The sequence below is a fragment of the Procambarus clarkii genome, chromosome 1 (assembly GCF_040958095.1).
Source record: "Procambarus clarkii isolate CNS0578487 chromosome 1, FALCON_Pclarkii_2.0, whole genome shotgun sequence".
NCBI lineage: Eukaryota > Metazoa > Arthropoda > Malacostraca > Decapoda > Cambaridae > Procambarus > Procambarus clarkii.
Window position 1 is genome coordinate 46,788,661 of NC_091150.1, and position 27,019 is coordinate 46,815,679.

The 27,019-nt window shown below is 45.3% G+C and overlaps 1 protein-coding gene across 18 annotated transcripts in view; it reads right to left on the reverse strand.

Moving 5' to 3' along the window:
* LOC123773435 (UDP-N-acetylglucosamine transferase subunit ALG13) overlaps positions 1–27,019 on the reverse strand; it is a 384,366-nt gene that overhangs the window by 127,299 nt on the left and 230,048 nt on the right. For 16 of the 18 annotated variants that reach the window (XM_045767364.2, XM_045767919.2, XM_069307078.1 and 13 more), the window contains 2 exons: positions 22,015–22,116; positions 14,289–14,384 (listed from right to left, as the gene is read on the reverse strand). In XM_045767364.2, the coding sequence (XP_045623320.1) occupies positions 14,289–14,384; positions 22,015–22,116 (198 nt within the window). The remainder of the gene's footprint in view (positions 1–14,288; positions 14,385–22,014; positions 22,117–27,019) is intronic. The other 2 variants (XM_069306994.1, XM_069306686.1) reach the window with 1 other exon arrangement.

The window sequence follows — 27,019 nt, forward strand, 5'->3', positions numbered from 1 at the left end:
AAAGGGAACAATAGGCCGAGAGTCTGTGACGTCACAGGGTAGCAGGTGGCGCCCGACACGGTCAGTGGGCAAACTAAACCATCTCCCACCCACCCACCCGCCATCACGGGCCGCCACAACGCTTGGCTGACCGCTTCCTCACCCGAACTTGGTTCGTGTAGGGTAACCCCAACCCCAGCCGGCATGAAGCTTGGCGGACTACTTCCTACCCGAACTTAGTTCGTGTAGCGTGACTCCCCAACCCCAATCGGGAAACTGGAAGTTTCAGATAACTAAAGTTCGGGAATCAAGTGGTGCTCTGTACCGTGAACTCCTCCTTCGTATGGGACACTAATAAAAATTTGATGATGATATATCTGAAAAATGATATATATTGTAAAATAGCACATCAAAAGGGAAAGTGCAGTGGGTTCCCTTAGAACCACAGCCCTCCCCAGATACTCTCATCACCATGCGCCGCTATTACACAGTCCTCAGAGGTCAGGAAAGCTTTAAAAAAAAATAGTAATTGTTATTAACCCTTTAACTGCGCGGCCTATAAATATGACATTCCCCCAGTGCGCAGGAAATGAAACCTCGGGAAAAAATTCTTTTTTCTTCTGAAAGTGTCAAAAACCCCTCCCTGTATATGGGTATAGCAACAGAAGTTCGAAATTGTACCTACTTTGGCTGCTATGGGGTCCGAAAGGTGGGGCGTGACGTCATCATTCCCCGTGCGCCAGAGCAGTATGCACCGGGGGCCGGTGGGGCGCCCGGGGCGGGGCGAGGGAGTTGCCGCGAATATATTTTTATTCATTTTTTTGCGCACAGTTCCAAATACATTTTATTTGTTTTTACGTGCTAATCCTATGTATAATGAACACGTACACTACATTATGGTAGTAAAACATCCGTATTGTCCAGGGACACTGTTACGTGCATGACACTTGTGTACACATATCTAGCACATATTTACCATGTATCATGCTAATTTATGTATATATACAATCTATTTACAGACTATACACTTTCACACACTATATACATTCACCATCAACACATTCAGAACACCGCGAGTGTGAGCAGCCACACCCAGCCAGCCCTCCCTCACTTCGCCAACATTGCCCCTCCCATCATACAGTTATTCACACCAATGTTTCATGTTCATTTATGTATATTTACAACATATGTACACACTATACACTGTCACACACTATATACATTTACCATCAACACATTCAGAACATCGCGAGTGTGAGCAGCCACATCCACACAGGCCCTCCCTCACTCCAACATCTTACTCGCCAACATTGCTCCTCCCACCATACTGTCATTGCTTTTATTACACTATTTACACATGTTATATATACTTATCTACATGTTTTATTTACTAGAACTATGCAAGTAAGCCGGTATTGCGTCCAAACAGTACAGTGGCCATCATACACTACATGAGAAATCGCACAGCAAACGACGCTACAATTACGACATCATATCCCTCATCAAAATAGCTCGTATGGGCCAATAGCAGCTGCCTCGTATGGGCCAATAGCAGCTGCCTCGTATGGGCCAATAGCAGCTGCCTCGTATGGGCCAATAGCAGCTGCCTCGTATGGGCCAATAGCAGCTGCCTCGTATGGGCCAATAGCAGCTGCCTCGTATGGGCCAATAGCAGCTGCCTCGTATGGGCCAATAGCAGCTGCCTCGTATGGGCCAATAGCAGCTGCCTCGTATGGGCCAATAGCAGCTGCCTCGTATGGGCCAATAGCAGCTGCCTCGTATGGGCCACTAGTAGCTGCCTTGTATGGGCCAATAGCAGCTGCCTCGTATGGGCCAATAACAGCTGCCTCGTATGGGCCACTAGCAGCTGCCTCATATGGGCCAATAGCAGCTGCCTCGTATGGGCCAATAGCAGCTGCCTCGTATGGGCCAATAGCAGCTGCCTCGTATGGGCCAATAGCAGCTGCCTCGTATGGGCCATTCCTGGTCACTAATTTCTGTGAGTGAGTAATTGACCACAAGTTTATTTTGAAAAGGAACCTAAGAAGTCGTTTGAAGATTCCTAGATGGACGAAATAATGCTGCGGTGCTGTGGCTAGCGCTGTGAACATCGTGAACAGCATTGAATCACTGATATTTGAACATTGTACTCAGTCATTATCCCACTCAGTCTCTTCTATAATACTAACACTGCTAAATAATACAGGTTATATATATATTTTGACATTATTAGGCGATGCTGTGGTCACACGCTGAACAGCAGTGCTGTGCGCTCATGCTGCGAGCGCCAGCCTTGGTTTCTCACTCACTACTGAGGCTCTGACACCCGGCAATGTGGACCATGATTTTTTTAAAGATGGCGTCTGTTTACAAGAGCCCTGAGGAAGCTAATATGAACCCCATGTATCCGCGGGAGTTTTGAATGGAACGTGAAAAATAAAAACACCTGGAGGCGCATTGCGCACCTGAAGCCTGGGCCTGCAGGCGCGTTGTGCAGTTAAAGGGTTAAAGAGCTGCTGTCTGTAGCTATTGTAGAATACTCTAGCAAGCAAACAGGAGAGACGATGCATGGTAATTCACAAAAAAACATTCCATATGTTCGGACCAGGCCTGAAGTTTTAGAAAATATAGACAAGACGGTTAAGATGCAATGTCCATGAGAGGTTTATCAAAATATGCTTATGGAAGAATCAGGTTTAGCCCCAAGAGACTTCCAACAGGTAAAGAGTAAAAAATACCATGCCAAGAAAAAAGAATGCAAACCTATCCATAGGTACAATGTTGCTGATGACGTTTTAAATGTAATTATAGCATGTTAGATACTCATGATTATGTACAGGAGGTAATTCATAAAAAGAACAAAGTCCCCTGTGTGATATTGTATTTGAAGGAACAATATGAAGATTTCAAGCAACATTTGTGTGCTGCAGGAAAAGAAAACCCTAATGTCATCGGTGTTGACAGGACCTTCAATCTTGGGCCCTTGTTATTTAACAACAATTGTGTACAAGAACACTACTGTAATAAAAAAAAAACATCAAGCAAACCTATATTCCTTGGGCCCACATATTTACACTGGGATGGTGAATACGAGACTTATCATTTTTCTCCCACCTAAGCAGCAAACTCGCAGACTGAATTAATAACTCAAACGTAATGATTGGCAGTGATCAGGAAATCGCTTTAAGAAAGGCACTTGTGTTTTGTTTTCCTAAGACAACACTGTTATTGTGTAGTAATCACTTGAAGGAAAATGTTTGACACTATTTGACGGATAATATTGGTTCTACAAAAACTGAGAGGATTTGTATACAAAATAAAATTTTTGGTAAAACTGGACTAGTAAGAAGTGATTGCGAGGATCAGTTTGAAAGAGGAATCAACAATCTCACTTCTTACTTTTACAAATACCCAAAGTACAAAGATTATTTTGATAGCCATTTGAAATCTTCTCTATGGAATTATGTGTGTGTGTGCCTCACGCAAAAGCTAAAATGGATAAGTTATGGACTAATAACAATTGTGAGTCACTAAACCACATTCTTAAACTGACTGTTCACTGGAAACCACCAAAGCTGCCAGAATTAATTGAAAAAGTTTGCAATGTTTCAATGCTCCAAATGCTAGATCTGAAGAGAGCATTACATGGAGAAGTTAATTATGTAATATCACCAAATGTCTCTAAGGCATGTAATACCTTGTTTCTAAGGCAGTTTGGGACCAAAAAACTAAAGTTGAAAAGAAAAATTATTTATGGTGCTTCATATCAAGAAAACCTTATACAGAGCACCACTTGGTTCCCGAACTTTAGTTATCCGAAACTTCCTGTTTCCCGATTGGTGTTGGGGAGTCAAGTTACACGAACTAAGTTCGGGTAGGAAGTAGTCCGCCAAGCTTCACGCCGGCCGGGGTTGGGGTTACCCTACACGAACCAAGTTCGGGTGAGGAAGCGGTCAGCCAAGCGTCGTGCCAGCCCATTGTGGTGGGGTGGGTGGGTGGGTGATGGTTTAGTTTGCTCACTGACCGTGTCAGGCGCCGCCTGCTACCCTGTGACGTGACAGACTCTCGGCCTATTGTTCCCATTGTTTGAATTTGTCACGAGACTGGAGTGTTCATTCGGTGACTTTGTTTTACATATCAGCACAATCAAGGAACATCCGTGCACCATGTCGACTCCAAATGCACGTATTGTGTCAGTGAAAGCATCTACAAGCGGGTTACGTAAAAGAAAGAGGTCAGTGATGACATTTGAAAAGAAAGTTGAAATAATTAAGAAGGTAGAGAGCGGTGTCCCGAGAAGTGTCGTGTGCATTAGTAAAAGTACTGTTTTTGATCTTCTTAAGGCTAAACCTATCATTTTTTAATATTTCTCTAGAAGTGAAAGTGATAAAGCCATTCGAAATAGAAAGGTAGCAAGTAAAGCAAAAGTGGAGTGTTGATAACGCAGTGTGGGAGTGGTACAAACAGGGACGTGAAGTGACGAAGAAGCCAGTGGCAGGCTGGCTGCTCGTGGAAAAGGCACGTGAATTTCACCAAGCAATGAAAATTACTCAAAAGTGTGTATACAGTGATGGATGGCTCAGAAGTTTTAAAACCCGTCATGGCATTAGGTTTATTAAAGTGCATGGTGAAAGACAATCTGCTGATATTGTTGGTGCTGATGAGTATGTGAGTAAATTTGCGGAGATGGTGCAGGAACAAAATTTATCTCCAGAGCAAATTTATAATGCTGATGAGACAGGTTTGTACTGGCGTATGCTTCCCACAGAAACGATGGCTCATAGTGGTAAGGACGATCCTTCAGGTGGTTATAAACAGAACAAACAGAGAATTTCTTTGTTGTGCTGTGCAAATGCAGCTGGCACGCACAAATTAAAATTACTTGTGATTGGAATTAGTAAAAACCCCAGGGCTTTAAAGTCAGCCAGGTGCCTCCCTGTGATTTATAAGGACCAGCCAAGTGAGTGGATGTCTCGAGTAATATTTGTCGAGTGGTTTAATAAGAACTTTGTACCCGAGGTGAAGGAACACCTGAAAAGTGTTGGTCTCCCGCAAAACAGCAAAGTTGTGCTGCTGATAGATAACAGTTCAACGCATCCACGAGGTGATGAGCTTATAAATGGCAATATTATTGGAACGTTCTTGCCACCCAATACAACTTCAGTGATCCAACCCATGGATCAAGGAATAATTAAGAACCTTAAACACCACTACAAGAGGATGTTTGCCAGACGTCTTAATAATCAGCTTGGAACACTTAAGGACTTTTATAAAGTCTTCACAATAAAGTCAGCTATCTGGACTATTGCTAGTGCGTGGGATGAGGTAAAGCAGACAACACTAAGAGATGGTTGGAAAAAACTTTGGCCCGCGTCAAGTCTGTTTCCTGAGGAAGATGACGAGGCAGGTTTTGAAGGATTTGCGGTGAAGAAAGTTAGCGAGAGGAAAAAATTAAGAGTGGAACTCCTAGCCTATGTCAAGGGGATTAAGTCCCCTGAGCTTAGAGCAGAACTGGTGACTGAAACAATAGAAGATGACATAGATAGATGGATAGATTTTGATGACGCCCCAAACAAACGAAACATGACTAATGATGAAATTATAGAATTAGTATGTACAGCAAAAAAGCCAGACGAGTGCAATGAAGAAGATGGAGAGGAAGAGGATGAAGAAACGTTAAAGGAAAAATGTGATATGGAAAAAGTTCAGCAAAATTTTGAATACATTCTGGCATTTATGGACACGAGTTACAGCGAGTTTGAAACTAAGGACATGATGACTCTGTACAATATGTATATGAAGTTTTTAAAAACAAGAGCCAAGGGAATGAAACAAATGTCAATTACAGAGTCTTTTGCAATGGCTTCCAAGAAAGCTCGCATTGCATCACCTGCACCTGACTCATCGCATGTTGACCCAGTCAACCCAACAACTTCAGTCAACCCAACAACTTCAGTCAATCCAACACCATCAACATCCACCACCACCTCTTCCATGTAAATAACTATGCTTCATCAACATAAGCGGATCAGGACTTCAATTATTGGCGAGTACAAGCAAAATACGGTCACGCATTTACGCTAGGAACCTGTCAATTTTTTCCCCTAGATTTTTTCACAATTTTTTTTATAATTTTTTCCTCCATTTCTCGTATACGAACTTACATGTTAAACGACGGGTCTCGTCCCCAAGGGGTTCGGAAACCAAGTGGTGCTCTGTACTTAAAATGCTAAAATATGTTCCAAAGACAAAATATTATCAATCCCAAAAACATTTGGAATTGCCAAAAAAATGTATCAGCGTAAGTGCCCACGAAGTGAAAGAGCAGTTTAATTAAATGATATATAATAAAATTCTTTTGGAAATAGCGGCTGACGATTTTGTGTTTATGTTACATATCTTTATCTAATTTGCATTTTACAATACAGTATATGATAGTGCATTACAATCTTCAGTTAGGAAATCATTGGACTTGTAATTTAATTATTCATCTGTATTCTGGTTAATTAATAATGTAAATCTTAATTAATTTATTCTTTCCTTTAATGAAATTAATTAAATATGCTAAATTTCCATTTAAATATATGCTCAATAATATTATTGTCAATTTTTTTTTTTTTTAATGTTACTTTATTATTAGTCAAATCTTATTTTAAAGTTCTCCATATATCAAACTCCATATCTTAAGATTTTTGTAAATTATTGTTAAATTTTTACCTTTAGTTCTTTATTGTTCACTTACATATTAATTTAAATATATTTTGATATTGCCAGTGTCGAGTGCAGTACAGAAATTGCCAGTGTGAAATAAGTTTATTGAGGTAAAATACACACAAAGGGATGAGGTAGCTCAAGATATTATCACCCTGTTCAGTACAACGTTTTCATACATATATAAACACATTACAAACAATAAACATATTGCCGAACATTCTGAGAGATAAACATATAAATTTCTTATTGATTGGTTTGTGTGCAGGCTTTCACACTCCCTGAGCTAGCCATCAAGTGACTATGAAAAGGCATATATCTTAACTTTCACTTTAGTTATATTTATGCTAAAGTATTAATATGCAGCTTATATTTCTATCTTTATGATGACATAGAAAACTTTGTTTATTACAATATCTAGATTAAATTAAAATTGATCTTCGAAAGATCATAGTTCTCATCGATAGAGAGAGCATCGGCCAAGAAACCTAGTTTAAAATATGAATATCTTTCCTCTCTAATAAGATATAATCTCTGTGATGGATTTACAAAAACTATTTTATCTCTGCCTTTCTGATAACATATACAAATATAAGTTTTATTTGTGAATCTCTATAAATTAAGCAATATATCAGAGGGCATGTAGGGTTCGGTGTTCAATGAATGAAAAGGACATGAGTAGTTTAACCCTTAAATGGCACCTGGCTATTTAGCATGTGTCACCCACAGGTGCATACCAACAACAACAACAACAACAACAAAATTATTTTTTTCTTCTAAACCTGTTAATTTGTGTTCACTGATCATGGGAAAAAAAATAAAAAAAAATCGTAAGTGGCATATATTGCCCGCTACAGGGCGGGGAAGTCTGTCTGGCAAAAAACAGGCGCTGACTCGGTGTGCGTCCCAGACGGTCTGTTGCTCGCCAGCTGTCAGGCCGGAATTGCCACAAAGAGATAATTACCTAATTATTTCAATGTCTCTGATTTTTCATAGTTTTTTGCTGTCATATTATTCAATAGTGTGTAGTGTGATATATTTATATAATAAAATGAGTGAATCATCGCTGTACTCAAAAATATGGTGTGCATATTGTTGATTCAATTATGATCATCAAACAGTGAACAAATACTTTGTCGGTTATTACACAATATACACAGGTTATATATAAGAATCTGCATCTTTTGTTCACCATAACGAACCACTAAGTTGCTATTATGAGTCAAAAAGTAACGAGGAGTGACCGTCACACACCAGCCAGCCACTCACTCCCTCAACACCTCACTCGCCCACATTCTCCTCCCACCATACTGTTTTTGCTTTTATTCAATATATACAGACATTATATATAAGTATCTACATTCGTGTTCACCATAACAAACCACTAAGTTGGCATGCTGAGAGGCAGTGGCAGCCCACCACTGGCTGCTACTTCCTCCCTCCCTCAAGTCACCTGACTCACCCACATTCTCCTCCCACAATACTGTTTTTGCTTTTATTCACTATATACAGACGCTATATATAAGTATCTACATTCGTATTCAGTTCACCATAACGAACCACTAAGTTGGTATGCTGAGTGGCAGTGGCAGCCAGTGGCGGCCCGCCACTGGCTGCCACTCCCTCCCTCCCTCACCTCACCTGACTTGCCACCATTCTCCTCCCACCATACTGTTTTTGCTTTTATATACAGATGTTATATATAAGTATTTACATATTTTGTTTACCATAACTGTACATCTAAGCTTGTATGGTGAGTAAAGGCACAAAGACATAGCTACTCACACAGTCAGCTGGTGGCGGCCGCCCTCAAGGCCAGTTGCACTAATATTTCTCCTCCAACAATACTGTTTGTGGTGTTATTACGCTATATACACACATTATATATAAGTATCTACCTGTTTTATTCACCATACTTGTACAAGTAAACTGGTATGGTGCTCAAAGACCATAGTGGTTACCAGTAAACATGATAAGTCGTGCAGACGACGCACCTCCCTCGCCAAAATTGCGACTCCCAACCTATTCCTATTGCTGTTTATACCCTCTATACACACGTTATATATAACTATCTACATTTGTGTTCACCATAGCGAACCACTAAACTGGTATGGTGAGTGCAGTCAATAAAAGGTGGCCACACACAGTCAGAAGACAACGCCACCACCCTCCCTCCCACAGCATTACTCCTCCCTCCATGGAGCACAGCGCTAAATATCACCATAATCCTGCTATTATCAGAACCCTGGTCAGTTTTATCACAGTCAGGGGGCTTCTGTAAAAATATCATTGCTAAATAATAGCAAGAACATGTATATTATGGCATTTTTAGGCAATGCTGTGGTCACAAGCTGAACAGCAGTGCTGTGAGCTCATGCTGCATGCGTCAGGCTTGGTTGCTCACTCAATGCTGAGGCCCCTCACACCTGGAAATTTGGCCCACGATTCTTTTTTTAAATGGCGTCTGTTTACAAAAGCCCTGACGAAGGTGTGGTGAACCCCGTGTATCCGCGAGCCGTTTAAATCTTGCGCAGTACTCCAAAGCATCATATGATGCCGAGCGCAATTTACTGCAAGTCACTCAACGCATCATATGATGTCTTGCGCAACTAAAGGGTTTAGTAGTGAACGCATACAAACGAATAACGTTAGTATCTATATAACTAAATTATTGTCCTGTGGAGTTGATTTAACTTCCAGACACATTTTTTTAAGTAAATATTAAATGTTTTGTGGCTATTTATGAGATATTATTACAAATTCCCATTCTACTTCGTTAATATCATTAATTAAATTTGCGACAATTTGAACAAAGAAGTACGACGACTGGATCACTGTGTACAGGTTGATGATATGGCAGCAAGCAGTCTCCAGGCGACCATATATCTTGGATAAGTCGCTCCACAATTTTGTCATTTGGACCGTCGACTTCCTATGGCGTCACCTGCTACATATTTACTTCTAATTTCAGTATGAAATTACATTATTTCAGAGTAAAAATAGGTTTGATCATGTTCTACATGCAGCACCAACATTACAATAAGTAAATATACCATATTTCTTCATTACTTATGTAATGCTAGGAAGATTTGGGTAAATTTGGGTATATTTGGGTAATTCTACGGACATCCTGCACCTCATAAGAAGGGGTCCAGGTTTTAGCTCATGATCCCTGGTTGACCTAAAAGAACTCGGCAACTGATAACACCTAGTAGTTAGGCACTAGATCAGCATTGTAGCTTCAGAGAGCCACAAGGGGCTCCCACTAGAAAAAATTATATTTTCCAAGAACTATCACACAGCAACAATCCAGCAATGACTAAAATGAAATGTTTTTTCTGTTAGGACTGGTGTGGCACCTGTGCCACACCAGGCACAGATGCCAAAATATTCAGGCTGTCATGAAGCTGGTCAGCGAACAGCTCAAATACTGCCAAGATGCACAAAATAACTGCCAAGTGAGCACAATCCCTGTGATCCTCACAGCGAAGGCTCTGGGAAAACAAATGCAGCTAGATACAGAGTTGCAACCTGCCAACATCCTTAAAAGGAACCAGAGCAAACAAGCAACCCTCAAGTGGCACAAAACAGGATTGCCCAAGAACACTTGAAAACCTGAAAGACAGAACCCACTTCCCATCACTTAATGTTCAGGTTTAGCAAAAGCCATGCCAAGCCCCAAGGAAAACAGAGGGTTGCAAGTAAGGTATCAAAATCAGGAACCTCATACCAGAGCCAAAAGACAGAAGCCGACCCCAATTCAAAGAAAACCGGGTCCAAAAGGGAAGTGAGGTCTTGAACGCACAGTAGGAACCAAAAGAAACCACCTAAGCTGTAGAAGGTGCACAGCTTCAGAAGATGACTGAAACCTCTGAAACAAAGATGCTTCTGCTGATATTAATGGAACTCCAACCCAAAAATCCCTAAAAATGAGACGGGCTGACTCCAGGACAATCACACAGGAATAAAAGGTGACACCCCTAGTGTCAGCACCTGCATCAGAGGAGCTCCAGGATATTTCACAATTCCTAAGTATTGTAGTACAGGTTGATGATAGTGAGTGGTGTCCCAGGGAACATAAAGGTATAAGCTTTTGAAAAATAGGCAAGATAACACGAATGTGCAAAGTGAAGTAAAAAAAATTGGATGAGAAAAAGTGACCCCTAGTGTTTACAGTGCAGACAACAACATTCAAGATGGCCACCAGCAAGAAGGAAAACAAAGAGCTACATTTTGGGGGTTTTAATGAAGAAAGTATTGATATAAGCAGTCTACACAACAAATTGGCAAAATTAGATACTGTATTATAGTGAACTATTATGTAGAAATAATCAGCAAATAAATAATTAGCAAATTGAAAGAAAGTAATGAGAACTTGAGTAGCATGATTTTAGGTCTTGAGGGGTTAGTGAAAGACTTATGCAAGGACAAGAATCAATTGGAAACAATTGCAAAGCCATGGAAGAAGAAAATAAACTCTTAAAAATAGCTTTGTAAGAAGTTAAAGCAAATTTAAACTTAAACGACTACGATACGTTAGGTAAGGAAATTCAACGGAAAAACAGCTTTGGTCAGTACAGATGGAGGAAGTTACACAGGGAATAGAACAGTGCAAGAAAGATATGCAACTCACCTATGCACAAGTGGCCAAGGAGAAGGAAAAAAAATAGAAGCAGCAGTCAAAGAAGCCAAACACTGCAGCAACCAGGATAAAACAAACATTAGGCTGGAAGTCAGAAAGGAACTGGCATCAAATGCTAAATTGGTGAAAAAGACAGTTGATTGCAGTAAGTCTTTGTTAATTTTTGGTTGCAAAGAAAAGGAGATAACATCTAGGTCAGAAAGAGCTGTTGAAGAAGAGATAGTATTAGATAAAATTGTTGGCCTCGTAGAAGGTCTTACTACCATCAAGAATGTCTGCGACTACAGAAGGATTGGAAATTACGTAAAAGGGAAAGATCGATAAAAAGAAGAGGACAAAACGGCAAAGACATCCTAAGAGCCAGGGGCCCAGGCCGATTCCAGAGATGAGGCAAACACCGCCTGCCAACATGCGCGCCGGGAAGCATAAAAAAGTGAAACTGCATCCCGCAAAATCGGCGCAAAGAGCTTCAACAAGGCAGCCGACGAGCAAGCCGCCGAGTCTAAGGCAACAGACCCAGGTACGGCCCCAAGCGTCCCCACATCCTCCGCAAGCCAGTCCGAAGACAACTCCAGGAGAGAAAAGAAACGCAAGGTCGAAGCCAAGAGGCCACGGGCGCGCAAGTCCTCAGCAACCTGCGCAGCCGAAAGGGAGGGAACCTGCACAAGGAGCTGCACTACGCCAACATCCTGGGAAAGGGCTGGAGCAAACAGCAGTCATTGAGGTGCTCAAGGTCGCCCCCAGGAAAACCTGAACTACTGTCAAAGCCTCGCCCCACTCAATCGTGCGGGAACGACAGAAGGAAGGTAACCCCAAGCCCCAAGGGCAGTACCTACTGGGCACCTAGGCAAGGTAACCCTAGGCGCATGCAGCCCGTGTACTGTAGAATAACTCCTGGTCTTGCACCCCTAGAAGACAGCCACCACACTCGAAGCACAGTGCTGAAAAATCACTGGAGCCAGAGCACATGACCTCTGCCTCTAGCATCAGCCTTAGAACTGAAGGGTGGATGGCCAGTACAAGGGTCTGGGGCGTCCCCTACCCCCTCCCGGGAGGGGGGAGCTGCTCAGACAGCGGCGCAGTGACATGTGACATCATGCTCGTTTGCTCGCTTCTTTTCAGGGAGTTCTATTCACTTCTTCGGCTTTTTGTAGCAATTTTCACCAGAATAGGGATTTGTTTTGGGACGCTTACCTTTCTGGGTACCTTACCCGGTCGATGGCAGACATAGAATGCTTTCAACAACACGGGGGATTCTATTGGCCATTGCTCCCCATGCCTCTCTAAGGGGGCCAGGTTCTGGCTCGTGGTCCCCAGTAGGCCCACAGAACTACAATACTATAGTTTGTTTCCTTGTCATATCCAATATGAGAATGAGAAAGAAAAAATACTGGAGCATGCACAGTACTCTGGTGGACTGAACTCTCTACGGTTGATGGTTCGAATTTTACTTTGTTGACTATTACACACAAGGTTCTGTTAAGAAATTGTAGATCCATCTTCTTATTTTTCCAGTAATTGCTTTTGAACACATTTTATGCGCAATAACACCATGGTGTTATCATATGCATGTTGTATGATATCAACACCATACGCTGTAGTATGGCCTCTCAGAAATATACGCTGTAGTATGGCCTCCCAGCAGCATACGTAGTAGTATGGTCTCTCAGTGACAAACTCTCAAACTCACCAGAGAAATAACTGTCAGAGCAGGGGTAAATTATAAAATGAGCACCTAGGAAAGAATTGTCATAAACACACACAGCTTAAAACAATGAAAAGACCAAGTCCTAGAAACAAGTGAGGTTTGAAAAACATGTTTGTGAAGCAAATACCAAAGTAGGGGAACTACATGCTAGCAAATATTCCCCAAAGTATGGTGTCCAAACAATGCCTTACAATTATCTTAAAAGAAGTGGGACTCGCTAACCAAATGACTTAAGAAGGTCTACTTTTGAAGACATCACCAACAGGACATAAGGTTATGATAATGTGGAAGCCTGGAGCTCTTGGTGGTGCTGCCACCTGCAAGTGGCCAGCCTTACCTAGGGGTTCAAACTAGCTTCTGAGTGAATCATTTGTGGAATTATCTGGTGGTCTCAGTTCATACTTTCTGTAAACCTTAAAATTGTCTGTATTATTTCACTTATTTTCTGGATGTTTTCTCAGTGAGAATAATCATAACAATCTCCTGCTCCTTGTGTATGGAGGTTCTGGATCTGGTCCCAGTAGACTATACAGGACTGCTAGGCCTGATGCGACTCAATTTATGCAAAGGGAAGGTGGCTGCCTGAAGCTAGCTTCCTTAGAACTAGCTTCACACAGCCAGCATTCAGCCTCTTCAGAAAAAATACAAAACATGGGAGGAGGAGGAGGAGTGGCACTGTTGATAAAAAGACATATGGTACTTTGAAGCACTAACCACTGAAGAGGCAAATAAATGCCAGGACTACATCAGAGGAGTGATAGATAAGTGCAGAGAGACAGCAGTAGTGGCAGTGAACTGACCATGGAATAGCCTACAGCACCAGGCAGAAAAGTGAGGGGGCAGGTTGGCCACCTCACATCAATGGCTGTATGTCAACCATTCACCCTCAGTGAGAGGTTGTGGCTGTCATACGGTGGCAGTTGGGCCCATCACAATTAGGTTACGGTATTTATTCTGTGGTAATAATCATTTGCCTTGTTTATCTTTGGGTGCCTTATGTCCTTTAATATGTTACTTATTTTATTGTACCTATGTGTTTTGGTGGGCTTTTAATCTGTTTTGAGTCAATCTCTGATCCCAAAGCTCTCATCACCTCAAAGAGTAAGCAAGATTCTAGTCCTGGCTTAGGTAGGTAGGGATGGATCGCAGAAGAATGGTATTATTAGCAAAGGCTCATTAACTCTGGGATTGACTGATCAGAAATAAACAAATTAATAAATTATATACTAGTACTCATTACTGTCTTACCTGGGATGTCGAAGCATGTGTATCTTGATGAGGAACACCTTCAACTATTGAGCTTTCTTGAATATCTGCCCGCTTTTCTGCATTGACCACCTCCAACTGAAACATTATATACAGTAATAGCATCAGTTCAAGGTGTCTACAAATTTGATTGTCAAAATGTTTATTTCCTAGCAGGGAGCCCTATGGGGGGCTCCCTAAGCCTATATCGCATAGATAATTTCAATTACTCAGTCACATCAGTCATAGGTGTCATGTTGGCCTATCTGGCTCTAAAATAATAATTTCCTACAATTAGGGGTAAGGGGCCCTACGTTTCATGTGTACAAAATATTGGCACATGGTGTGAATGTTAAATATAATAACTATGGTCCACATATCGCAGTGGAAAAGCACTCACCCGGTGCTTCGCGAGTGCTTTGGCCTGGGTTTGTATCCTGGCCAGGAAGGATTGACTGGGTGCCAATCCTTAACTGTAGCCTCTGTTCACCCAGCAGTGAATGGGTACCTGGTTGTTAAACGATTTGGCGGGTCGTATTCCGGGGAAAATTAAGATTAAAGACCTGACCGAAATGCTATGCAAGCTTAGAATGTAAGAAAAAACCAGCATTGAATGTAATGAAACGTCATTTTCTTGGTGAGACCTGGAAGCTCCCCGTAGATATCCAGGCTGATATCTAACTATTAGCTTTCTGGTATCAAAGTGAATGGAGTTCTTGCCTACCGGGGACCACGACCCAGAACCTGGCTCCCTCAGAAAGGCACGAGGAGCAATGGCCTATAGAAATCCCTGTGTGGTTGGAAGCATTTTATGTCTGCCATCAACCGGGTCAGATACCCAGAAAGATAGGCACCCCAAAACAAACCCCTATTCTGGTGAAAATATTGCTACTGAAATCCGAACGAGTGGACACAACTCCCAATGAGAATTAGCAAACGAGGATGATGTCATCATCCTCATTTGCCGTGCCACTGTCTGCGCAGCCCCCCTCCCCCCCTCCCGCAGGAGGAAAAAAAGGGAAGCCCCAAACCCTCGTACCGGCAGCCCGATGATCCAACCGGCAGTTCTTAGGCTAGATATAAAAAATACTCGAAAACACCGCCGACTTTAGGGAGGAAGGAAGGGAGGGATGCCGGGGAGCCTAGGGGTCTCACCCAGAAAATGGCGTTTCATTACATTCTACGCTGGCTTTCTGGGGGAAGCCCCATTGGCTCCCTGGAGTTAACTACCTAAAGATAAGGAAAAAATAGGGATTTACCCGGGAGGCAGGCAGTCCTCACTCCTCAACGCGAAGTCGAGACAACTGGCTGCAACCGCCGACCCAATGCAAGGCAGGACCTACCAGGTCCAGGGACATTGACAGGGTAGCGAGCAGCCAGGACCCTGTTTGACCTCCAAAACTCTGTGCCCGAATGTCAACCCAGGACATGTTGCCAAAGACGGCAGCCAAAGCAGCAAACTCACGAACGTCGTGGGCACAGGGATAGACTGCAGGCTGGCTAGACTTAATAACCCTGAGGACGACCTGAGAGACAGGAGTTTAGGAACAGGGAAGGAGGGAAACCTGGTCAACCCAAAGTGCATCCCCAGCCACCGAAGCTGTGGCGCCCAAAAAACTGCAGAGACACACAACCGGACACAACACACGATGCACACCCGGCCTGACCAACCAAGCATCAACAACCCAAGAATGCCTCCAGAAAGCAGCAGTCTCATTTTTTGCCGGAAAAGATTGAGACTGTTGCAACCGAACAAACCTACCACCAGGACCGAAGGAGCAGAAACCTCTGCCCCAGAGGAGAGCATGAAGCTCCTCAACCCGATCCCCAGAGACCAATGTCAACAGAAAAATGCCTTAGAAAAACAATCCTGAATTAAAGGGGCCACAACAAACCGAGGAGAAGAGAGAAAAGAGAGCACCTGGTCCATAGACTAGGACGGCTCAGGAGGCACATGAGCAGGCTAGAGGTAATACAAAGCACGAGACAGCTTGAGGAACGGGGAAAAAGTAACATCAATACTGAACGCAAGCTGGAGCGGCTCCGCCAGCACCGCATGATACGAGGCGACAGCATTCGGCATAAGATTGTCCTGGAACAACTACGAAAGTAAGGACAAGACAACCCTATCAAGGACCAAAGTACACCTATGCAGTGATAGGAAAAACCGGAAGGACTGCCAGAAAACATTCTGCAGCTGAGACGAAGCATGCAGGTATGAGACCAACAACGAAGCCACCTGCGCCCCATACAAGTGATGATGGACTCGAGTCAGAAACTCCAGATGCGAAGACTAAAGGAGAAAAACAAATCAGCCTCGTACCGGGCTGGACCTATCTGCTGAAAGAGGCGGAGCCACGGGAAGACCCTCCGGTTTGGGCACAGAGCAAGAAGCGCCTGAAACCATGGCGCCTGTTGTTATGCTATGCTATGCCCCTGCTATGCCCCTGTTACCTAGCAGTAAAATAGGTACCTAGGTGTTAGCCAGCTGTCACGGGCTGCTTCCTGGGGGTGGAGGCCTGGTCGAGGACCGGGCCGCGGGGACACTAAAGCCCCGAAATCATCTCAAGATAACCTCAAGATATGGCTGGGCCAGCCACCAAGGAGCCAGAAGGACAACTCTCCCCTGGTAAGTCTCCAAGTGAGCCAGGACCTGGAGCAACAGCCGAACCGGGGAAAAGAGGTACAGGTAACCCCACCTTGCCCAGTCCTGACTGAAGGTGTTGACCCCGAGGCCTCGCAGTTGGGGAAGGGCCCCATGAATACAGGGAGACACCTCGACCACGCCAAAGTGAAGAGATCCACTTCAAGAGGCTCGCATGTCTGGTAGAGCCAACTGAACGAGTTGGCGTCGACCATCCATTCCGTGGACGGGGAAATGAACCGGGACAGGCTATCCGCCAAGACATTGGACACCCCCCAAAAGTGAACCACCAGGAGAGCCAAACCCCGAGAACTCAGCAGACGAGTCACCCGAAGTGACCAGCCCCAAAGAGCCAAGGACCGTCTGGAACCCACCTCGGTTCAGGCAATAAACCACTGGGGTAACAGTCAGAATGGAGCCAGATCGTCGATCCGCGAGCAACCCAAATCCTCCAGAGCGACATCCACTCAGCCACAAACTCCCGATCCATGCTGTCAGCCCGACAGAAATTTGGACCCCATCGTCCCTGGCCGGCCTGCTGAACAGGCCGTCACAAAGCCCCAGCGAAGAGATGACGTGTCCGTGTGCACAACAAGCGAGGCCTCAGGTAGGCGCCAAGGCACTGAACCCTGAAAAACCCAAAGAGGAAGCCGGTGACGCAGCAACCAATGCAAAGCCCCCAGAGGCCGAACCCAGTGGTCGTGAGAGGCAGAAGGAACGTCCTCGAAGGAACCAGAACAGCCGATGAAGCCACACCCGACCTGGCAGGCGGGTGGACGGGCGGGCAGGCAGGATGGCAGGCTGGCAGAGAGGGAGGGAGGGAGGAAGGCAGGCTGGCAGAGAGGGAGGGAGGGAGGGAGGCAGGCTGGCAGAGAGGGAGGGAGGGAGGGAGGCAGGCTGGCAGAGAGGGAGGGAGGGAGGGAAGGAGGGAGGCAGGCAGGCTGGCAGAGAGGGAGGGAGGGAGGGAGGGAGGGAGGGAGGGAGGGAGGCAGGCAGGCTGACAGAGAGGGAGGGAGGGAGGCAGGCAGGCTGACAAGAGAGGGAGGGAGGGAGGGAGGCAGGGAGGGAGGGAGGCAGGCAGGGAGGGAGGCAGGCAGGGAGGCAGGCAGATAGACAGGGATGGATGGGTGTTGAGGTGAACCACGTGACTTTTGAGAGAGTGTATGGGATGTAGGGGTGGGGGGTGGGGAGGGACTGACTCACTCCGATAAGCCTAATCGCACTCGACCCATTAGCCAGATTTGTTTCTCAAATTCTGGATGTGCATCATCATATATATTTTTGGTTACAGGCTTTGTTCAGTAATATTATTAGGATAACAAAAAGTTATAAAAATACTTATTTCATGAATGCTTAATTTTATTAGATGGAGATTCTCTGGTTGGCAATCTACTAAGCTAACCACTTTGGGGGAAGGGAGGGCAGCAGCACCAGGCAGAAACACCAGGAACGTCATACTGTCGCCGAGACGAAGCTCGCAGGTGGGACACCATCAATGAAGCCACCTGATCACCATAAAGATGGTGATACCCCTGTCAAAATACCAGACGTGAAGAGCCGAGGAGAAGGCTGAACCAGTCACATACAGGACCAGTTCGACCTGCCGAAAGAGGCGGAGCCGCGGGAAAACGCCCCGGGTTCGGACACCTATCAAGCAACGTCTGAAAATAAAGCTGGTCTGGCCACCAAAGGCCCATGAGGACTATTCTCCTTGGGAATGGACTCCAACCGAGCCAGAACCCGATGCAACAGCTGGACCGGGAGAAGAGGAACAGATACCCCCACCTCGACCAATCCTGCCGAAAGGGATCCACCGTGAACGCCTCGCAGGCGGGTAAGGACGCCACATAGAATGGGCAACGCCTAGACCACGCCGATGTGAAGATACCCATGGCCAGGAGTCCATATGTCTGGCAGAGCCAACGGAATGAGTCGGTGACGACTGGACAATCTGCAAACAGAGGAATGAACCGAGACAGGCTGTCCGCCAGGACATAGGACACACCCCGGACATGAACCTCACAGTTAGCCAAACCCTGAGAATCCAGCAAAAGAGCTACTCGAAGGGATCAACCCCAAAGGTCAAACACCTAAGAGAAACTTTGTGGTTCCGGCAAAGATCCGCCAGAGAACAGTCCAAATGAAGCTGGATGGTAGAGCACCGAGTGACCCGAACTCTCCGAAGCGCAAACCAGACAGCCACGAACTCCCGAACCATGCTGTGAGCCTGACGGACGGACAGACCCCACCATCCCCGGCCGATCTGGTGAGCACTGGTCACAAAGCTCCAGCCAAGAGATGACCCGTCCGTGAACACATCGAGCGAAGGCTCGGGGAGGTGCCAAGGCACGGAACCCTGAAAATCCCAAAGAGGAAGCTGGTGACACAGCACCAACACAAGATCCCTGGAGGACGACCCCAACGACTGCAAGAGAGACGGAAGGGGAGACTCCGAAGGAACCAAACAGACACCGAAGCCAAACCCGACCCCGCGGGCAGACCAGCACGTCGAAGTTCGGACTCCCGCACAACTGGTCGAGCATCCGCCGGGCAACCTGGGACCCCCTCATAAACAGCCGAAGGCGGGACCACAGCCGCAGCAACACTTCTGGAGGGAAAGACAAGGAGCAGCCCAAGAGCCCTAAACAAGACCCAGCCAGGTTCGAACCCGGGACAAAAACAGATGGAACGGCCTCCAGATCACCAAGAAACCAAACCCAGCGATCTGGTAAGAACCACACACTTTGAATGAGTGAGGGAGCCGCCAGCTGACTGTGTGTATAGCGACGACTCTTAGTGCCTGAACTAACTATATAAGCTTAGTTGTACAGTTGTGGTGAACAAAACATGTTGATTCTTATATATAACATCTGTATATTGTGAATAAAATATAAAACAGGATGGTGGGAGGAAAAAGTGGGCGAGTGAGGCGTTGTTGAGGGAGTGGCAATGAGTGGCTGGCTGGTGTGTGGCGGTCATTCCTCGTTGCTTTTCGACTCTCAATACCAACTTAGTGGTTCATTATCGTGGACAAAACATGGAGATACTTATATATAACCTGTGTATAGATTGTAATAGCAGCAAAACTATTTGTTTATTGTTTTATGAACATAATAATTGAGTCACTAATATGCACACCATACTTTTGAGTATAGGGATTATTCACCACTTTTATTATGCAAATATATAACAATACACACTATTGACTAATATTACTGCAAAAAAATGTCCTCAGGACCCCTGAGCAGTGGAAGGGTTAAAGAAAAGTTAGAGTCCATGGGCAAGGCAGCAAGAAATGGCCGCTGGTAAGACCCAGAAGCCTTGGCAGGAGGAACAGGCTCGGAAACCTCCGTCCCCAACCCAAACGGGGCAGCCCCTGAAACCACCTGAGTCTTGGCCCCAACTAAATCCCGCAGACGGTTTGGAGCCGGGAACAGGGAGGAAAAGGGGTGAACAGCACCTAACCAAAATGGGGCGGCCCTGGGGCATCCGAATGGGAAACCAACCTAGCGTGTTGCAGAAACCTAAAGTAGCTTGCAACACGGATGCCGCCTGTACTCTGAACAGTAATAACATCAAGAGAGAGTACTGAAGAACAAGCAGAGAATATATATCACTCAAAACTCCGGGTCAAGGTGTCAGTGACCCAACAGGCAGCATGACGGAGGTAAAAGTGGCGACTGTCACCCGGAGACAGGGGCACAGCAACCAACGAACCCGTACAAGATGGGTTGGAACCCTGAAGACACATTCAATGGTCCACCGAGTCCCGACAGGGTTTTCCAGGGCCCGTAGGGTAACAACTACGGGAAGCCCGAGCAAGGTGTTGCTAACCAGTTAAAACCTAAAACTAACAATGGGGTAGAGGACAACACTGAAAACCCCTGCGACGTGTACAATCATGGGGCCATAGCAGAGGGCCACCAAATACTACCAGTGGAACTATAGCCACACTAGGCAGACCTCCCACCAGACAAATGAAATTAAAAACAAAAGAAAACCCCCACAAAAGAACACTGTCTCCAGAGGCAACAGGAAGCCGCTTAAGTGGCAGGTCGCACAACACCTTGATGCCCTAATCAGCACAATACCAGTCCCTTCCCTGGGCCAAACAAGGGCCCCAAGCCCCAGCTGGCCGCAAGGGTGAGGCAAATGCTGAGCAGCAAGAACCCCTATGGGAATGGTTCCTGAACGCCCCAGGGAAGATAACCCTGTAACGCAGAGGCAGTACTCACAGGGTGCTTAGGAAAGGAAGCCCCTAAGCGCATGCAGCCCTGGTACTGATGAGGGACACTTGGCCACCACACAACACAACACATGGCAGTGAACGCCACGAAGGCAAACACCGCCTAGGAAACCGAAGCCAGAGAAGCGTCTGTCCCGGTTGACATTAGCTTACGAACTGGCCCTAGGTAGCCGGTGTGGTGAGGTCCGGGGGCCCCCCCTCCCCCTCTTGGGGCAGGGAGGGCTGCGCGGACAATCAGCGCAGCGGTAGTGTGATGTTTGTTTGTTTCCTTGGGATTGTCGGGAGTTTCTACCTCTATGTTTGGTTTTTGTTTTAGTTTCTTACCATGTGGGGTTTGTTTTGTTATGCCTACCTTTCTGGGTGCCTAACCCCGGTCTATGGCAGAGAAGGAAAATCCCCAACCACAAGGGGGTTTTCCAGGGTCATTGCTCCCTGAAACCTCTCTGAAGGGGACAGGTTCTGGGACTGGTCCCTGGTAGGTCTGAACTCCATAGCTAATGTCCTGGTCTAATATAACATACATTAGCCCAATAAGCTCCAGGGAGCCATAGGGGCTTCCCACAGAAAGAATATGAAAACTCCCTGGAAAATCTTTTAATTATGCATAAACTGTCACCTACAATTCAAGTGAATGAGGCAGTAAGCCAAGGTTGCATTGCAAAGTTGTTCACCTGAAAATGTTCATATACTTTCACATTAATTAGTCATTGTACAGTCACTTATTTGAAAATAGAACATAATCACTTTTTCCAGTCATTTGCTCACCATTTTAGCCTCAGTATTTTTATCAGTCTCTCATAATGAGCTGTGCAGGGGGTTAAAACAGCAGTGAAGCCTACCTGCTGGCCGATAACTCGTACCTCCTGCTGACCGCCTGCACTCATCACCTGCTGAAGTGCTTCCAATGTCACCTCCCGCATCTGCTGATCAGTCTCATCAACCTGCAAGATTTCAAATGAAAAATTAAGACAACATATGTTGAGAAAAACGTTGGTTAAGAGGTAACCCCTGCCCCCCAGTTGTCACAAGTGAAGTAGTAGTTCCTGCTCCCCAGTTAACCGAAGTGAAGATGTGGCACCTGCTCCCCTACCGACACAAGTGAAGAGGTATTCCATGTTTCCCCTGCTGACACCAAGTATGAGAAATCCCTTGCTTCCCTGTTGGCACAAGTTAAGAGGTGCCCACTTTTTCCCTATTGTCACAAGTGAAAAGGTAGCCCCTGCTCCCCTGTTGTGACAAGTAGTAGCCCCTGCTCCCCTGTTGTGACAAGTAGTAGCCCCTGCTCCCCTGTTGTGACAAGTAGTAGCCCCTGCTCCCCTGTTGTGACAAGTAGTAGCCCCTGCTCCCCTGTTGTGACAAGTAGTAGCCCCTGCTCCCCTGTTGTAACAAGTAGTAGCCCCTGCTCCCCTGTTGTGACAAGTAGTAGCCCCTACTCTGCTGTTGTAACAAGAGGTAATCGCTGGCTAACATCTGTGAAGTCATCCAGGGATTTAGTGTTGCTGGACATTGTCGTATACTATATCCAGTCTGACTTAATTGTCCTCTACTTTGGAGTTCTATATTCAGGGGTACAAATGATAAATGCAAATGAAAATAGGGACATGATCAATGTTAATTTGGTTTAGGTCCATGACCCAAGAAAAATTTAATGAAACTGACAATGAGCATAAGCACAAGTCCATTTCAGAGAATACCTTTCTTTCATTGTCAGAATGTGTGGGCTGGACATTGCAATGGATCCTTCCTCCAATGAACTGCACTCCAACCAATTCCTGAATGGTCCAATCAGTTTATGTTCAGTGCAAATTGTTCAGAACATAAATACTTGATTAACCCTTAAATGGCGCATAGCTATATACCATTAGACACCCACAGGCGCATACCAAAAAAAAAAAAAAAAAAATTATTTTTTCTTCCTAACCTGTTAATTTGTGTTCACTGATCACAGGAAAAATAATAAAAAAATCGTAAGTGGCATATATTGCCAACTATAGGGCAGGGAAGTGTGACAAAAATCAGGCGCTGACTTAGCGTGCGTCCCAAGGCGGTCTGTTGATCGCCAGCTGTCAGGCCAGAGTTGCCACAAAGAGATAATTACCTAATTATTTCAATGTCTCTGATTGATTTTTCGTAGTTTTTTTGCTGTAATATTATTCAATAGTGTGTAGTGTGATATATTTATATAATAAAATGAGTGAATCATCGCTGTACTCAAAAATATGGTGTGCGTATTGTTGATTCAATTATGTTCATCAAACAGTGAACAAATACTTTGTCGGTTATTACACTATATACACAGGTTATATATAAGTATCTGCATGTTTTGTTCACCATGACAAACCACTAAGTTGGTATGCTGAGTGGCAGTGGCAGTGGCAGGCAGTGACTGGCTGCCACTGGCTGCCACTCCCTCCCTCACCTCACCTCACCTGCCTTGCCACCATTCTCCACCCACCATACTGTTTTTGCTTTCATATACAGACGTTATATATAAGTATTTACATGTTTTGTTCACCATAACTGTACATCTAAGCTTGTATGGTGAGTAAAGGCAGACAGACGTAGCTACTCACACAGTCAGCTGGTGGCGGCCGCCCTCAAGGCCAGACGCACTAATATTTCTCCTACAACAATACTGTTTGTGGTGTTATTACGCTATATACACACATTATATATAAATATCTACCTGTTTTATTCACCATACTTGTACAAGTAAACTGGTATGGTGCCCAAAGACCATCGTGGTCATCAGTAAACAACATGATAAGTCCTGCAGACGACGCTCCTCCCTCACCAAAATGGCGGCTCCCAACCTCCTACTCTCGCTGTTATCTCACACTATACACACGTTATATATAAGTATCTACATTTGTGTTCACCATAGCGAACCACTAAGCTGGTATGGTGAGTGCAGTCAATAAAAGGTGGCCACACACAGTCAGAAGACATCGCCACCACCGTCCCTCCCACAGCATTACTCCTCCCTCCATGGCGCACAGCGCCAAATATCACCACAATCCTGCTATTATCAGAACCCTGGTCAGTTTTATCACAGTCAGGGGTCTTCTGTAATAATATCATCGCTACATAATAGCATGAACAAGTATATTATGGCATTTATAGGCGATGCTGTGGTCACAAGCTGAACAGCAGTGCTGTGAGCTCATGCTGCGTGCGTCAGGCTTGGTAGCTCACTCAATACTGAGGCCCCTAACACCCTGGAGTTTGGCCCACGATTTTTTTAAAAAATGGCGTCTGTTTACAAGAGCCCTGATGAAGGTGTGGTGAACCCCGTGTATCCGCGGGCCGTTTAAATCTTGCGTAGTACTCCAAAGCATCATATGATGCGATGCGCAATTTACTGCAAGTTGGTCAAAGCATCATATGATGCGATGCGCAATTGAAGGGTTAAGTAAGGATTGTTCGCCCAAGTAATCAAACCAAGGCTAAGTGTTGGGATCTGGCTGTGTTAGCACCATTCATGATCCAAAGACATGCCACTAAGTAGCTCACAGAACTGAAGGACAAAAGCTACGAGGAGAAATTAGAGGCATTAAATATGCCAAAAACTAGAAGATAGAAGAAAAAAAAAGAGGCGATATGAACACTACGTACAAAATAGTAACAGGAATCGATAAAATTGATAGGGAAGAATTTCCGAGACCTGGAACTTCAAGAACAAGAGGTCATAGATTTAACCCTTAACCTGCACATGGCATATGTATATATACGACAGGACCCGATGGAACAATGAGTTAAATTTCTCAAACTTGTTCTAAGGCTTTTCAATTTATTGTGCATAATCTACTAAGCAAACGCTCCAACTTTGTCTAAATGATCACCAACGTAACTTGAAAAACAAGTAAATTAAAAATAATTATAAAATTTAATACTGAAAATTTCCGATTTTCAGATCTGCTGCAAAAATATTATATATTACCAATTGTTCATTAAGTGTTATTATCCTATCAAAATAGTATATGATATTCATATAAATAGAATTAGAATATAGATTTTCAGTTTAGTTTACTGTAAAGAAAATCATCAATATGGCATTTGTAATATGCACCAAATTCAGAAAACAAAATTTATGACTCCAAACTTTTAGAGTTTATGAAAAATCAATTTGAATAGGATTGTAGAACAGACAACTGCGCACACTATATGTAAAAATTATCAGAATCGGTCAGAAACTGGATTTTTCCAAGTTGACTCAAAGTTCAAACTCTAGTTTAGAGGTAAGTGAAGTTGAAGTTATCGACAATATAGCAAGTAGTTCTAATTCATTAATTTACTAGTATGTTTTAATAAAAATTGCTTGGGATTCGTACTCGAATATGTGAAAATTGTAGGTCAATATGTGTTGGAATGAAGTCAAGAAAGAATACCCCCCCCCCCTGGGAGCCGGTCGGCTGAGCAGACAGCACACTGGACTTGTGATCCTGTGGTCCCGGATTCGATCCCGGGCGTCGGTGAGAAACAATGGGTAGAGTTTCTTTCATCCTATGCCCCTGTTACCTAGCAGTAAAATAGGTACCTGGGTGTTAGTTAGCTGCCACGGGCTGCTTCCTGGGGGTGGAGGCCTGGTCGAGGACCGGGTCGTGGGGACACTAAAAAAAACCAGCGTTGAATGTAATGAAACGCCATTTTCTGGGTGAGTCCCGGAGGCTCCCCGGAGCTATCCCAGGCTGATATGCTAATGTCAGACTTTGGCATCAGTCATGTGTATGGAGTTCTTAGGCCTACCGGGGACCACGGCCAGAACCGGGCCCCCTCAGAGAGGCAAGGGGAGCAATGGCCTATAGAAGCCCCCGTGTAGTTGGAAGCATTCTATGTCTGCCATCGACCGGAACAGGCACCCAGAAAGGTAAGCGCCCCAAAACAAACCCCTATTCTGGTTAAAATTGCTACCTAAAACCGAACTAGTGGATAGAACTCCCCAACCGAAAACAAGCAAACTAGTGTGACGTCACACACTGCCGCGCCGCTGTCTGCGCAGCTCCCCCCTCCCCGGGAGGGGGAAGGGGGAGCCCCAGACCCCCCGCACCGGCTACCCACACCTCAGTTCTTGAGGCTGGATGTCAAAAACGCGAAAAACCGCCGACCGGAGGGAGGGAGGGATGCCGGGGAGCCTCCGGGACTCACCCAGAAAATGGCGTTTCATTACATTCAACGCTGGTTTTCTGGGGGGAGCCCCGTCGGCTCCCCGGAGTTAACTACCCACAGACAGAAAAAGAGGGACTTACCCGGGAGGCGGTCGTCGCTCACCCCTCAACTCGAAGCCGAGACAACTGGCTGCAACCGCCGACCCAAAGCAACACAAGCCCGACGAGGCCCAGGGACATTCACAAGGTAACGAGCAGCCAGGACCCTGTTCGACCGCCAAAATCCCCGCGCCCGAATATCAGACCAAGACATATTCCCAAAGACAGCAGCAAGAGCCGCGAACTTACGAACGTCATGGGCACGGGGATAGACCGCAGGCTGGCTGGACCTAATAACCCTGCGGACGACCTGAGAGACCCGAACCCGCGAACAGGGAAGAAGGGAAACCGGATCAACCCACAGCGCGTCCCCGGACACAGAAGCTGTGGCGCGCAAATAACGGCGAAGCGCCGCAACCGGACACAAAACATGATGCACCCCCGGCCTGACCAACCAAGCATCAACCACCCATGGACCCCTCCGGAACGCAGCAGTCTCATTCTTCGCCAGAAAAGAAGGAGACGGCTGCAAACGAACAAAACTATCACCACGACCAAAAGAGCAGAAACCCCTGCGCCGGAGGAGAGCATGAAGCTCCCCTACCCGACCCCCAGAGGCCAAAGCCAACAAGAAAAGTGC